The sequence below is a fragment of the Pelecanus crispus genome, unplaced genomic scaffold (assembly GCF_030463565.1).
Source record: "Pelecanus crispus isolate bPelCri1 unplaced genomic scaffold, bPelCri1.pri SCAFFOLD_321, whole genome shotgun sequence".
Taxonomy (NCBI): domain Eukaryota; kingdom Metazoa; phylum Chordata; class Aves; order Pelecaniformes; family Pelecanidae; genus Pelecanus; species Pelecanus crispus.
In genome coordinates, this window is record NW_027461391.1 from 1,805 (window position 1) to 16,009 (window position 14,205).

At 71.7% G+C, this 14,205-nt stretch overlaps 1 protein-coding gene across 1 annotated transcript in view; it reads right to left on the reverse strand.

Moving 5' to 3' along the window:
• Positions 1–227: 227 nt before the first annotated feature.
• The window catches only part of LOC142596995 (sodium/potassium-transporting ATPase subunit alpha-2-like), a gene marked incomplete at its 3' end in the record, with an annotated part of 28,320 nt that continues 14,342 nt past the window's right edge, over positions 228–14,205 (reverse strand). The window contains 15 exon segments of the mRNA XM_075727431.1: positions 228–319; positions 404–482; positions 485–504; positions 589–686; positions 688–720; positions 3,446–3,591; positions 9,972–10,098; positions 10,202–10,213; positions 10,215–10,357; positions 10,450–10,618; positions 11,950–12,100; positions 12,184–12,320; positions 12,403–12,578; positions 13,710–13,899; positions 13,993–14,127. Coding sequence (XP_075583546.1) covers positions 228–319; positions 404–482; positions 485–504; positions 589–686; positions 688–720; positions 3,446–3,591; positions 9,972–10,098; positions 10,202–10,213; positions 10,215–10,357; positions 10,450–10,618; positions 11,950–12,100; positions 12,184–12,320; positions 12,403–12,578; positions 13,710–13,899; positions 13,993–14,127 — 1,708 coding nt within the window.

Consider the following 14,205-nt stretch of genomic DNA (forward strand, 5'->3'; position numbering starts at 1 on the left):
TGATTTGGGGGGGGCCGTGATTATTTTGGGGGGGCCAGTGATGATTTGGGGGGCGCAGCGATGATTTGGGGGGGGGGGGGCAGTGCTTTGGGCATGCTCAAAAAGGGGGGATTTGGGGGGGGGGCAGGCCCCTTAATGGGGGGCTGTCCCTTAAATGGGGCAGAGCAGCACCCACTCTTTTTTTGGGGGGGGGCGGGGGGGGTCCCGGGGGGGGGGGGCTCACTCACCGCCGGGGTAGCGGCGCAGGATGAGCTTGCGCACCTCGTCGTAGGCGAAGATGAGGAGGCTGTAGGGGAAGGCGCAGAACCACCAGGTGACCCTGGGGGGGGGGCAGCGTTAGTGGGGGGCACCCATGGGTGGGCAGGGTGGGGGGGGGGCGCCCCCCCCCCCCCCCCAGACTCACTTGAGGGGGTACATGCGCAGGGCCACCCCCATGCCGGGGCAGTAGGAGAGGAAGGCTGCCAGCGCCGTCTCCTCCAGCAGCCGAAGATCAGGATCTTGTTCCTGCGGGAGAGCGGGCGGGTGGGCACCCATGGGTGCTGGGTGGGGGGTCGCGGGGGGGGGTTTGGGTGGGTGGGGGGCACCCACTTCATGCCCTGCTGGAAGACGGAGTTGCGGCGCGTCTTGCAGATGATGAGGTCGGCCCACTGCACCACCACGATGCTGGCGAAGAAGGCCGTGTGGCACGGTGAACTCCACCACCTTGCGCTGCTCGTAGGTCTGGGGGGGGGGGGGCGCGCGGCCTCAGCGCACACGCGCGTGCACCGTCGCACGCGCGTCTGCCCCGCCGCTCGCGCTCGCCCCCCGCCACGGCGCGCTCCCGCCCCGGCCGCGGCGGGGGTGAAACGCTTCGGCGGGGCGCGGGAGCGGGAGAGGGGGTGGGGCGGCGCGGGCGAACGCGCTCGTGTGCGCGGGCACGCGTGCGAGGGCTTTGCACAAGCGCGGGAGTGCAAGGCCCGAGCGCGGGGAGCGGCGCGCGTGCACACGAGCGTCACCGTGCAGGGGCGTTGGACGCGCGTTGCGAGGGGATGTGCGAAGCGCGAGCGTGGGGCGGCTGCGGGGGGCGAACGCACGCGCACCGCGTGCGAGGGCTTTGCACAAGCGCGGGAGTGCAAGGCCTGAGCGTGGGAGCACGCGCGTGCACACGAGCGTCACCGTGCAGTGGGCGTTGGATGCGCGTGCGAGGGGGCACACGGAAGCGCGAGCGTGGGGCGGCGCGTGCGAACGCGCACGCACGCGTGCGAGGGCTTTGCACAAGCGCGGGAGTGCAAGGCCCGAGCGCGGGAGCGCGGTGCGTGCACACGAGCGTCACCGTGCAGGGGCGTTGGATGCGCGTGCGAGGGGATGCGTGGAAGCGCGAGCGTGGGGCGAACGCGGGCGAACGCGCGCGCAGCACGCGTGCGAGGGCTTTGCACAAGCGCGGGAGTGCAAGGCCCGAGCGCGGGAGCGCGCGCGCGTGCACACGAGCGTCACCGTGCAGGGGCGTTGGATGCGCGTGCGAGGGGATGTGCGGAAGCGCGAGCGTGGGGGCGAACGCGGGCGAACGGGCTCGCGTGAGCGCACGCACGCGTGCGAGGGCTTTGCACAAGCGCAGGCGTGCGGGGCCTGAGCGCGTGAGTGCGTGCGTGCACACGAGCGTCACCATGCAGGGGCGGTGAGCACGCGTGCGAGGGGACGCGCGGGAAGCGCGAGCCTGGGGCGGTGCGTGCGAACGCGCTTGCGTGTGCGCACGCACGCGTGCGAGGGCGCTGCACAAGCGCGGGAGTGCAAGGCCCGAGCGCGAGTGAGCGCACGCGTGCACACGAGCGTCACCATGCAGGGGCGTTGGACGCGCGTTGCGAGGGGATGCGAGTGCGCGAAGCGCGAGCGGGGGGCGGCGCGGGGGCGAACGGGCTTGCGTGAGCGCACGCACGCGTGCGAGGGCTTTGCACAAGCGCGGGGAGTGCAAGGCCTGAGCGTGTGAGCGCGCGCGCGTGCACAAGAGCGTCACCGTGCAGGGGCGTTGGATGCGCGTGCGAGGGGGCACACGGAAGCGCGAGCGTGGGGCGGCGCGGGCGAACGGGCTTGCGTGTGCGCAGGCACGCGTGCGAGGGGCGCTGCACGAGCGCGGGAGTGCAAGGCCCGAGCGCGGGGAGCGCGCGCGTGCACACGAGCGTCACCGTGCAGGGGCGTGAGCACGCGTGCAAGGGGATGCGCGGAAGCGCGAGCGTGGGGCGGTGCGTGCGAACGCGCTCGCGTGAGCGCACGCACGCGTGCGAGGGCGCTGCACAAGCGCGGGAGTGCAAGGCCCGAGCGCGTGAGCGCACGCGTGCACACGAGCGTCACCGTGCAGGGGCGTTGGACGCGCGTGCGAGGGGACGCGCGGAAGCGCGAGCGGGGGGCGGCGCAGGGCGAACGGGCTTGCGTGTGCGCAGGCACGCGTGCGAGGGTGCTGCACGAGCGCGGGAGTGCAAGGCCCGAGCGCGGGAGCGCGCGCGTGCACACGAGCGTCACCGTGCAGGGGGCGTGAGCACGCGTGCAAGGGGGCGCGCAGAAGCGCGAGCGTGGGGCGGTGCGGGCGAACGGGCTCGCGTGAGCGCACGCACGCGTGCGAGGGCTTTGCACGAGCGCGGGAGTGCAAGGCCTGAGCGCGGGGAGCGCGCGCGCGTGCACACGAGCGTCACCGTGCAGGGGCGTTGGATGCACGTGCGAGGGGGCACACGGAAGCGCAAGCATGGGATGGCGCGTGCAAATGCACTCGTGTATGCGCACACGCGTGCAAGGGCTTTGCACAAGTGCAGGAGTGCACTTGTGCACACACGAGAAGCACCGTGCAGGGGCGTGAGCACACGTGCAATGGGATGCGCAGAAGGATGGGTGTGGGACGGCGTGTGCAAACGCGCTCGCACATGTGCGTGCACACGCATGCAAGGCCTTTGCACAAGTACAGGCGTGCAAGGGCGCGCGTGAGAGCGTGCGCACACACGAGCACCACCATGCAGGACCACGGACGCGCGTGCAAGGAGATGCGCAGCAGAAGGACGAGCGTGGCACAGCGTGTGCAAATGCACTCACGCGTGCGCCCCGCCCGCACGCAAGGCCTTTGCACGAGCGCAGGCGTGCAAGGCCTAGAGCGCGTGCGAGCCCGCGCCCGGCGGGGGCGGGCGGGTCCGCGGGGGGCACCACGCGCTCAGCGCCCGCCCCTCCCTCCCCCGACGCCCTGCCCGCGGGCGCTGGTGCAAGGCCTTCGCACGAGGCCGGGCGCACGCTCGCACGCGCGGCCGGGCGAGGGCACGCGCGTGTGTAAGCGCCAAGGCGGGTGACGCCAAGGCGGTGACGCCAAGGCGGGTGACGCCAAGGTGGGTTGCGCCAAGGTGGGTGCGCCAAGGTGGGCGTGCGAGGGCGTGCGAGGGGCGTGCGAGGGGCGTGCGAGGGGCGTGCGAGGGGCGTGCAAGGGCACACGCACCCACTCCTGGCCGTAGGAGTCCTCCAGGTCGTTGGTGGAGCGGTCGTCCCAGGCCAGGCGGATGCCCACCAGCGTGCCGGGCAGGAAGCCGTTCTCCGCCAGGATCACGAAGTAGGTGAAGAAACCGCCCAGCGCCTGGATCATCCCTGCGGGATCGGCGCCCCGGGATCAGGGATCGGCACCCCGGGATCGGGGAGCGGCACCCCGGGATCGGGATTGGCACCCCAGGATCAGGGATTGGCACCCCAGGATCAGGGAGCAGCACCCCGGGAGCAGGGATCGGCACCCCGGGATCAGGGATTGGGACCCCCGGGATCGGGGAGCGGCACCCCGGGATCGGCACCCCGGGATCAGGGATCGGCACCCTGGGATCGGCACCCCCGGGATTGGGGATCGGCACCCCGGGATCGGCACCCCGGGATCAGGGATCGGCACCCCCGGGATCAGGGATTGGGACCCCCGGGATCGGGGAGCGGCACCCCCGGGATCGGGGATTGGCACCCCAGGATCAGGGAGTGGCACCCCAGGATCAGGGAGCAGCACCCCGGGAGCAGGGATCGGCACCCCCGGGATCAGGGATTGGGACCCCGGGATCGGGGAGCGGCACCCCGGGATCGGCACCCCGGGATCAGGGATCGGCACCCCGGGATCAGGGATTGGGACCCCGGGATCGGGGAGCGGCACCCCGGGATCGGGGATTGGCACCCCAGGATCAGGGATTGGCACCCCAGGATCAGGGATCGGCACCCCGGGATCAGGGATTGGGACCCCGGGATCGGGGAGCGGCACCCCGGGATCGGCACCCCGGGAGCAGGGATCGGCACCCCGGGATCAGGGATTGGGACCCCGGGATCGGGGAGCGGCACCCCGGGATCGGCACCCCGGGATCAGGGATCGGCACCCTGGGATCGGCACCCCGGGATTGGGGATCGGCACCCCGGGATCAGGGAGTGGCACCCCAGGATCAGGGATCGGCACCCCGGGAGCAGGGATCGGCACCCCGGGATCAGGGATCGGCACCCCCGGGATCGGCACCCCGGGATTGGGGATCGGCACCCCGGGATCAGGGAGTGGCACCCCAGGATCAGGGATCGGCACCCCGGGAGCAGGGATCGGCACCCCGGGAGCAGGGAGCAGCACCCCGGGAGCAGGGATCGGCGCCCCGGGATCAGGGATCGGCGCCCCGGGAGCAGGGATCGGCACCCCGGGATCGGGGATCGGCACCCCAGGATCAGGGAGCAGCACCCCGGGAGCAGGGATCGGCACCCCGGGATCGGGGAGTGGCACCCCGGGATCAGGGAGTGGCACCCCGGGAGCAGGGATCGGCGCCCCGGGATCAGGGATCAGCACCCTGGGAGCAGGGATCGGCACCCCGGGAGCAGGGATTGGGGCCCCCGGGACGGGGATCGGCACCCCGGGAGCAGGGATCGGCGCCCCGGGAGCAGGGATCAGCACCCTGGGAGCAGGGATCGGCGCCCCGGGAGCAGGGATTGGGGCCCCCGGGATCGGGGATCGGCACCCCGGGATCAGGGATCGGCGCCCCGGGAGCAGGGATCGGCACCCCGGGATCAGGGATCGGCGCCCCGGGATCAGGGAGGGGCACCCCGGGATCAGGGAGCGGCACCCCAGGAGCGGGGATTGGGACCCCCAGGATCGGGGATCGGCACCCCGGGAGCAGGGATCGGCGCCCCGGGATCAGGGATCGGCGCCCCGGGAGCAGGGATCGGCACCCCGGGATCGGGGATCGGCACCCCAGGATCAGGGAGCAGCACCCCGGGAGCAGGGATCGGCACCCCGGGATCAGGGATCAGCACCCCGGGATCAGGGATTGGCGCCCCGGGATCGGGGATCGGCGCCCCGGGATCAGGGATCAGCGCCCCGGGATCGGGGATCAGCACCCCGGGATCAGGGATTGGCGCCCCGGGATCGGGGATCGGCGCCCCAGGATCAGGGATCGGCGCCCCGGGAGCAGGGATCGGCACCCCAGGATCAGGGAGCGGCACCCCCGGGATCGGGGATTGGGACCCCGGGATCAGGGATCGGTGCCCCGGGAGCAGGGATCGGCACCCCAGGAGTGGGGATTGGGACCCCCGGGATCGGGGATCGGCACCCCGGGATCAGGGATTGGCACCCCAGGATCAGGGATCAGCGCCCCGGGATCAGGGATCGGCGCCCCGGGATCAGGGATTGGGACCCCCGGGATCGGGGATCAGCACCCCGGGAGCAGGGATCGGCACCCCAGGATCAGGGAGCGGCACCCCGGGATCAGGGATCGGCGCCCCGGGATCGGGGAGCGGCACCCCGGGATCAGGGAGCGGCACCCCAGGATCGGGGATCGGCACCCCGGGATCAGGGAGCGGCACCCCGGGAGCAGGGATTGGGACCCCCGGGATCGGGGAGCGGCACCCCGGGATCAGGGATCGGCACCCCAGGATCAGGGATCAGCACCCCAGGATCAGGGATCAGCGCCCCGGGATCAGGGATCGGCGCCCCGGGATCAGGGATTGGGACCCCCGGGATCGGGGATCAGCACCCCCAGTTCGGCACCCCAGGATCAGGGATCGGCACCCCCGGGATCGGCACCCCAGGATCGGGGATTGGGACCCCGGGATCAGGGATCGGCACCCCGGGATCAGGGATTGGGACCCTGGGATCGGCACCCCGGGATCGGCACCCTGGGATCGGGGATCGGGACCCTGGGATCAGGGATCGGCACCCCGGGATCAGGGATCGGGACCCTGGGATCGGCACCCTGGGATCGGCACCCCGGGATCAGGGATCAGGACCCTGGGATCGGGGATCAGGACCCTGGATCGGGGATCGGCACCCCGGGATCAGGGATCGGGACCCCGGGATCGGGGATCGGCACCCCGGGATCAGGGATCGGCACCCAGGGATCAGGGATGGCACCCCGGGAGCAGGGAGCGGCACCCAGGGATCGGCACCGCAGGATTGGGGATCGGCACCCCGGGATCGGCGCCCCGGGATCAGGGATCGGCACCCCGGGAGCAGGGATCGGCACCCAGGGATCAGGGATCGGCGCCCCGGGATCGGCACCGCAGGATTGGGGATCGGCACCCCGGGATCGGCGCCCCGGGATCAGGGATCGGCACCCCAGGAGCGGGGATTGGGACCCCCGGGATCGGGGATCAGCACCCAGGGATCAGGGATCGGCACCCTGGGAGCAGGGATTGGGACACCCGGGATCGGGGATCGGCGCCCCGGGATCAGGGATCGGCACCCAGGGATCAGGGATTGGCACCCCGGATCAGGGATCGGCACCCCGGGATCGGCACCGCAGGTTTGGGGATCGGCACCCCAGGATCGGCACCCCGGGATCAGGGATCGGTGCCCCGGGATCAGGGATCGGGACCCTGGGATCAGGGATCGGCACCCAGGATCACACGGGGCTGCGGGTGCCAGTGGGGGGGGGCACCACTTGGTAACACCAGTGGGTGCTGGGGCGCCTGCGACACCGCCGGTGGGTGCCCGGGGGTCACTAGTGGGTGCCCTGGGGTCACTAGTGGGAGCTCTGGGGTCACTAGTGGGTGCTCTGGGGTCACTAGTGGGAGCTCTGGGGTCACTAGTGGGTGCTCTGGGGTCACTGGTGGGTGCCCTGGGGTCACTGGTGGGTGCTCTGGGTCACTAGTGGGTGCTCTGGGTCACTAGTGGGAGCTCTGGGGTCACTGGTGGGAGCTCTGGGGTCACTGGTGGGTGCCCTGGGGTCACTAGTGGTGCTCTGGGGTCACTGGTGGGTGCTCTGGGTCACTAGTGGGAGCTCTGGGGTCACTGGTGGGAGCTCTGGGGTCACTGGTGGGTGCCCTGGGGTCACTAGTGGGTGCTCTGGGTCACTAGTGGGAGCTCTGGGGTCACTGGTGGGAGCTCTGGGGTCACTGGTGGGTGCTCTGGGGTCACTGGTGGGAGCTCTGGGGTCACTAGTGGGTGCCCGGGGGTCACTGGTGGGTGCCCTGGGGTCACTGGTGGGTGCTCTGGGGTCACTGGTGGGTGCCCTGGGGTCACTAGTGGGTGCCTGGGGTCACTAGTGGGTGCCCGGGGGTCACTGGTGGGTGCCCTGGGGTCACTAAGTGGGAGCTCTGGGGTCACTAGTGGGTGCTCTGGGGTCACTGGTGGGTGCCCTGGGGTCACTGGTGGGTGCTCTGGGGTCACTGGTGGGAGCTCTGGGGTCACTGGTGGGTGCCCTGGGGTCACTAGCGGGTGCCCGGGGGTCACTAGTGGGAGCTCTGGGGTCACTGGTGGGTGCCCTGGGGTCACTAGTGGGTGCCCGAGGGTCACTAGTGGGAGCTCTGGGGTCACTGGTGGGTGCCCGGGGGTCACCTAGTGGGTGCCCTGGGGTCACTAGTGGGTGCCCTGGGGTCACTGGTGGGTGCCTGGGGTCACTGGTGGGTGTTCTGGGGTCACTGGTGGGAGCTCTGGGGTCACTAGTGGGTGCCCTGGGGTCACTAGTGGGTGCTCTGGGTCACTAGTGGGAGCTCTGGGGTCACTGGTGGTGCTCTGGGTCACTAGTGGGAGCTCTGGGGTCACTGGTGGGAGCTCTGGGGTCACTGGTGGGTGCTCTGGGGGTCACTAGTGGGTGCTCTGGGTCACTAGTGGGAGCTCTGGGGTCACTGGTGGGTGCTCTGGGGTCATTGGTGGGTGCTCTGGGTCACTAGTGGGTGGCTGGGGTCACTAGTGGGTGCCTGAGGTCACTGGTGGGTGCCCTGGGGTCACTGGTGGGTGCCCTGGGGTCACTAGCGGGTGCCCGGGGGTCACTAGTGGGAGCTCTGGGGTCACTGGTGGGTGCCCTGGAGTCACTAGTGGGTGCTCTGGGTCACTAGTGGGAGCTCGGGGGTCACTAGTGGGTGCCCTGGGATCACTAGTGGGAGCTCTGGGGTCACTAGTGGGAGCTCTGGGGTCACTGGTGGGTGCCCTGGGTCACTAGTGGGAGCTCTGGGGTCACTGGTGGGTGCCCTGGGGTCACTAGTGGGTGCCCTGGGATCACTAGTGGGATCTCTGGGGTCACTAGTGGGTGCCCTGGGGTCACTGGTGGGTGCCCTGGGGTCACTGGTGGGTGCTCTGGGGTCACTGGTGGGTGCCCTGGGGTCACTAGTGGGTGCCTGGGGTCACTAGTGGGTGCCCGGGGGTCACTGGTGGGTGCCCTGGGGTCACTAGTGGGAGCTCTGGGGTCACTAGTGGGTGCTCTGGGGTCACTGGTGGGTGCCCTGGGGTCACTGGTGGGTGCTCTGGGGTCACTGGTGGGAGCTCTGGGGTCACTGGTGGGTGCCCTGGGGTCACTAGCGGGTGCCCGGGGGTCACTAGTGGGAGCTCTGGGGTCACTGGTGGGTGCCCTGGGGTCACTAGTGGGTGCCCGAGGGTCACTAGTGGGAGCTCTGGGGTCACTGGTGGGTGCCCGGGGTCACTAGTGGGTGCCCTGGGGTCACTAGTGGGTGCCCTGGGGTCACTGGTGGGTGCCTGGGGTCACTGGTGGGTGTTCTGGGGTCACTGGTGGGAGCTCTGGGGTCACTAGTGGGTGCCCTGGGGTCACTAGTGGGTGCTCTGGGTCACTAGTGGGAGCTCTGGGGTCACTGTGGGTGCTCTGGGTCACTAGTGGGAGCTCTGGGGTCACTGGTGGGAGCTCTGGGGTCACTGGTGGGTGCTCTGGGGGTCACTAGTGGGTGCTCTGGTCACTAGTGGGAGCTCTGGGGTCACTGGTGGGTGCTCTGGGGTCATTGGTGGGTGCTCTGGGCACTAGTGGGTGGCTGGGGGTCACTAGCGGGTGCCTGAGGTCACTGGTGGGTGCCCTGGGGTCACTGGTGGGTGCCCTGGGGTCACTAGGGGTGCCCGGGGGTCACTAGTGGGAGCTCTGGGGTCACTGGTGGGTGCCTGGAGTCACTAGTGGGTGCTCTGGGTCACTAGTGGGAGCTCGGGGGTCACTAGTGGGTGCCCTGGGATCACTAGTGGGAGCTCTGGGGTCACTAGTGGGAGCTCTGGGGTCACTGGTGGGTGCCCTGGGTCACTAGTGGGAGCTCTGGGGTCACTGGTGGGTGCCCTGGGGTCACTAGTGGGTGCCCTGGGGTCACTGGTGGGTGCCTGGGGTCACTGGTGGGTGCCCTGGGGTCACTGGTGGGTGCCTGGGGTCACTGGTGGGTGCTCTGGGGTCACTAGTGGGTGCTCTGGGTCACTAGTGGGAGCTCGGGGTCACTAGTGGGTGCCCTGGGATCACTAGTGGGATCTCTGGGGTCACTAGTGGGAGCTCTGGGGTCACTGGTGGGTGCCCTGGGTCACTGGTGGGTGCCCTGGGGTCACTGGTGGGTGCCTGGGGTCACTAGTGGGTGCCCTGGGGTCACTGGTGGGTCCCGAGGTGCCCGTGGCCGCCCTGGTGTCACACAGCGGCCGTGCTGCCAGCGGGGGGGGTGGGGTGTCCCCCCCTATGCCTAGCGGGCGTGAGGTGGGTCCTGGGGTGCCCCTGGTACCGGTGGCACCCATTGCCCCCCCCCCGCCCCCCCGGGGGTCCCGCGCCCCCCCTCACCGATCTGCCCGTAGGCCATGCTGATGAGCCGCTCGTTCACCAGCTTGTCGGTGCGGGGGGTTGCGCGGCTGCCGCTTCTCATGATGTCGCTCTCGGCCGCCTCGTAGGCCAGCGAGATGGCAGGGACCTGCGCGGTGGCGGGGTCCGTCACCCCCTGTCACCCCCCGTCACCCCCCGTCACCCCCCCGTCAGTCACCCCGTCAGTCACCCCCCGTCACCCCCCGCCTCACCATGTCGGTGCCCCAGGTCGATGCAGAGGATGGTGACGGTGCCCAGGGGCAGGGGGATGTTGGCGATGATGAAGAGGAGGAAGGGGGTGATCTCGGGGATGTTGCTGGTCAGGGTGTAGGCGATGGATTTCTTCAGGTTGTCAAAGATCAGGCGGCCTGCGGGGGACGGGGGGCGGCGGGTGATGAATGATGGGGGGCGGCGGGCGCCTGCCCGGGCGGAGGAGGGCGATGGAGGGGCTGGCACCGACCTTCCTCCACGCCGGTGACGATGGAGGCGAAGTTGTCGTCCAGGAGGATCATGTCGGCCGCCTGCTTGGAGACGTCGGAGCCGGCGATGCCCATGGCGATGCCGATGTCGGCCTTCTTCAGCGCCGGGGAGTCGTTCACCCCGTCCCCCGTCACCGCCACGATGGCGCCCTGGGGACACGGGGTCAGGCACCGTGGGGCGGGGATGGGGACACCGTGGGGCACGGGGATGGGGACGCCGTGGGGCAGGGATGGGGACACTGTGGGGCACAGGGATGGGGACACTGTGGGGCGGGGATGGGGACACCGTGGGGCACGGGGATGGGGACACTGTGGGGCACGGGGATGGGGCACTGTGGGGCACGGGGATGGGGACACCGTGGGGCGGGGATGGGGACACCGTGGGGCACGGGGATGGGGCACCGTGGGGCGGGGATGGGGACACCGTGGGGCACGGGGATGGGGACACCGTGGGGCGGGGATGGGGACACTGTGGGGCACGGGGATGGGGACACCGTGGGGCGGGGATGGGGACACCGTGGGGCACGGGGATGGGGCACCGTGGGGCGGGGATGGGGACACCGTGGGGCACGGGGATGGGGACACTGTGGGGCGGGGATGGGGACACTGTGGGGCATGGGGATGGGGACACTGTGGGGCACGGGGATGGGGACACCGTGGGGCGGGGACGGGGACACCGTGGGGCACGGGGATGGGGCACCGTGGGGCGGGGATGGGGACACTGTGGGCACGGGGATGGGGCACCGTGGGGCAGGGATGGGGACACTGTGGGGCGGGGATGGGGACACCGTGGGGCACGGGGATGGGGACACCGTGGGGCGGGGATGGGGACACCGTGGGGCACGGGATGGGGACACCATGGGGCAGGGATGGGGCACCGTGGGGCGGGGATGGGGCACTGTGGGGCACGGGGATGAGGACACTGTGGGGCACGGGGATGGGGACACCGTGGGGCGGGGATGGGGACACCGTGGGGCACGGGGATGGGGACACTGTGGGGCATGGGGATGGGGACACCGTGGGGCACGGGGATGGGGACACTGTGGGGCACTGGGACGGGGACGCCGTGGGGCACAGGGACGGGGACGCCGTGGGGCACGGGGATGGGGCACCGTGGGGCACGGGGATGGGGACGCCGTGGGGCACGGGGATGGGGATGCCGTGGGGCACAGGGACGGGGATGCCGTGGGGCACAGGGACGGGGACGCCGTGGGGCACTGGGATGGGGACACCGTGGGGCACGGGGACGGGGACGCCGTGGGGCACAGGGACGGGGATGCCGTGGGGCACTGGGACGGGGACGCCGTGGGGCACGGGGATGGGGACACCGTGGGGCACGGGGATGGGGATGCCGTGGGGCACGGCGACGGGGACGCCGTGGGGCACGGGGACGGGGATGCCGTGGGGCACGGGGATGGAGCACTGTGGGGCACGGGGATGGGGACGCCGTGGGGCACGGGGACGGGGACGCCGTGGGGCACCTGGCGCTGGCAGCCCTCCACGATGATGAGCTTCTGCTGGGGGGACGTGCGGGCGAAGACGATCTCGGTGTGGTTCTTGAGCATCTCGTCCAGCTGCTCCGGGCTCATGTCCTTCAGGTCGGAGCCGTGCACCACGCAGGCCTTCGCCTCCCTGCCACGCCGCAGCCTGAGCCGGACCCCCCGCACCCCCCGCACCCCCCGCACCCCCCGGCACCCCCCGGCACCGGCACTTACCGGGGGTTGACCTGGCTGACGGGGATGTTGAGGCGCGCGGCGATGTCCTCCACCGTCTCGTTGCCCTCCGAGATGATGCCCACGCCCTTGGCGATGGCCTTGGCCGTGATGGGGTGGTCCCCGGTCACCATGATCACCTTGGGGGGGGGACACAGAAGGGTGACCCCTGCCCAGGGGGGAGGCTGGGGGGGGGGTCAGGGGGTGCGCTGGGGGTCCCACCTTGATGCCGGCGCTGCGGCATTTGCCGACGGCGTCGGGGACGGCGGCGCGGGGGGGGTCGATCATGGACATGAGCCCCACGAAGCAGAGGTTGTCGGTGGGGAAGTTGACGTCGTCGGCGTCGAACCTGAACCCGCGGGGGAACTTGTCCGGGGGCAGGTAGAGGTGGCAGAAACCTGGGGGGCGGCGGCGGGTGATGGGGTGCCGGCACCCACGGGCACCCACGGGCACCCACGGGCACCCTCTTCCCTCGCCCGGCGCTCCTCATCCTCGCCACGACCCCCCCCCGCCCCGGTGCCACCTTTGCCCCCGCGCCCCTTCTGCCCCCCAGCCCCTCCGCCCGTGCCCCCCGCGCCCCCCGGCCCCGTGTCCCCCCGCGTCCCCACGTCCCTCTGTCCCCCGCCACCTCCTCCCTGGCCCGACGTCCCTGTGTCCTCCGCACCCCCCCCGTCCCCGTGTCCCTTCGCCCCCACGTCCCCCACGTCCCCTCGACCCCGCCCCCCGTGCCCCCCACATCCCCTCGACCCCGCCCCCCGTGCCCCCCACATCCCCTGGACCCCATCCCCTGTGCCCCCCACGTCCCCCACATCCCCCTGTCCCCTGTGCCCCCCACATCCCCTGGACCCTGTCCCCTGTGCCCCCCTTGTCCCCCACATCCCCCCAGCCCCACGTCCCCCACATGCCCTGGCCCCTGGCCCCCGTGCCCCCCACGTCCCCCACATCCCCTGGACCCTGGCCCCTGTGCCCCCCACATCCCCTCGACCCCATCCCCCGTGCCCCCCACGTCCCCCACATCCCCTGGACCCCGTCCCCTGTGCCCCCCCTGTCCCCCACATCCCCCCAGCCCAATGTCCCCCATCACCCCACCCCATCCCCTGTGCCCCCCACGTCCCCCACATCCCCCCAGCCCCACGTCCCCCACGTCCCCTGGACTCTGTCCCCTGTGCCCCCCACATCCCCTCGACCCCATCCCCCGTGCCCCCCATGTCCCCCACGTCCCCTGGACCCCATCCCCCGTGCCCCCCACGTCCCCCACATGCCCCCAGCCCCACGTCCCCCACATCCCCTGGACCCCATCCCCCGTGCCCCCCACATCCCCTGGACCCCATCCCCCGTGCCCCCCACATCCCCCACGTCCCCTGGACCCCATCCCCCGTGCCCCCCACATCCCCCACATCCCCCCAGCCCAATGTCCCCCATCCCCCCACCCCGTGCCCACCACACGCTCGTAGCCCCATGTGCCCGGCCCTGCCCCATCCCCTGTGCCCCCCACCCCCCCCCCTGCCCCCCACGCCCCCCATCCTCACCCAGGACGCGCTCGCCCAGGCCCCCCAGCTCCAGGTAGGCGTTCTGGAAAGCCTCCCGCATCTCCTGGTCCAGCGGCACCTCCTGGCCCTGCAGCAGGATGCGGGAGCAGCGGTCCAGGATGCGCTCGGGGGCCCCCTTCATCACCAGCAGGTACCCCTGGGGGTCTTCCTCCCGCTCGTGGATGGAGAGCTGCGGGCACAGCGGGCGCGTTGGCACCGGGCGCCGATGCCCGACGCCGACACCCACGGCTCCGGGGTCGCCGTTGTCCTGCCGCCGCCGGACCTGGTACTTGTTGGTGGAGTTGAAGGGGATCTCGGTGACTTTGGGGTTCTTGTCCCGCATCTTCTTGACGGAGCCGCAGGAGAGCTGGATGCACTTCAGCAGCGCCGACTCCGAGGCGTCGCCCGCCGTGTCCCGCTGGCGCGGGGAAGGGTGCTCGAGGGCGACGCCGGCGGCACCGGCACCGGCCCGGCTCTCGGCGGGATTTTGGGGGGC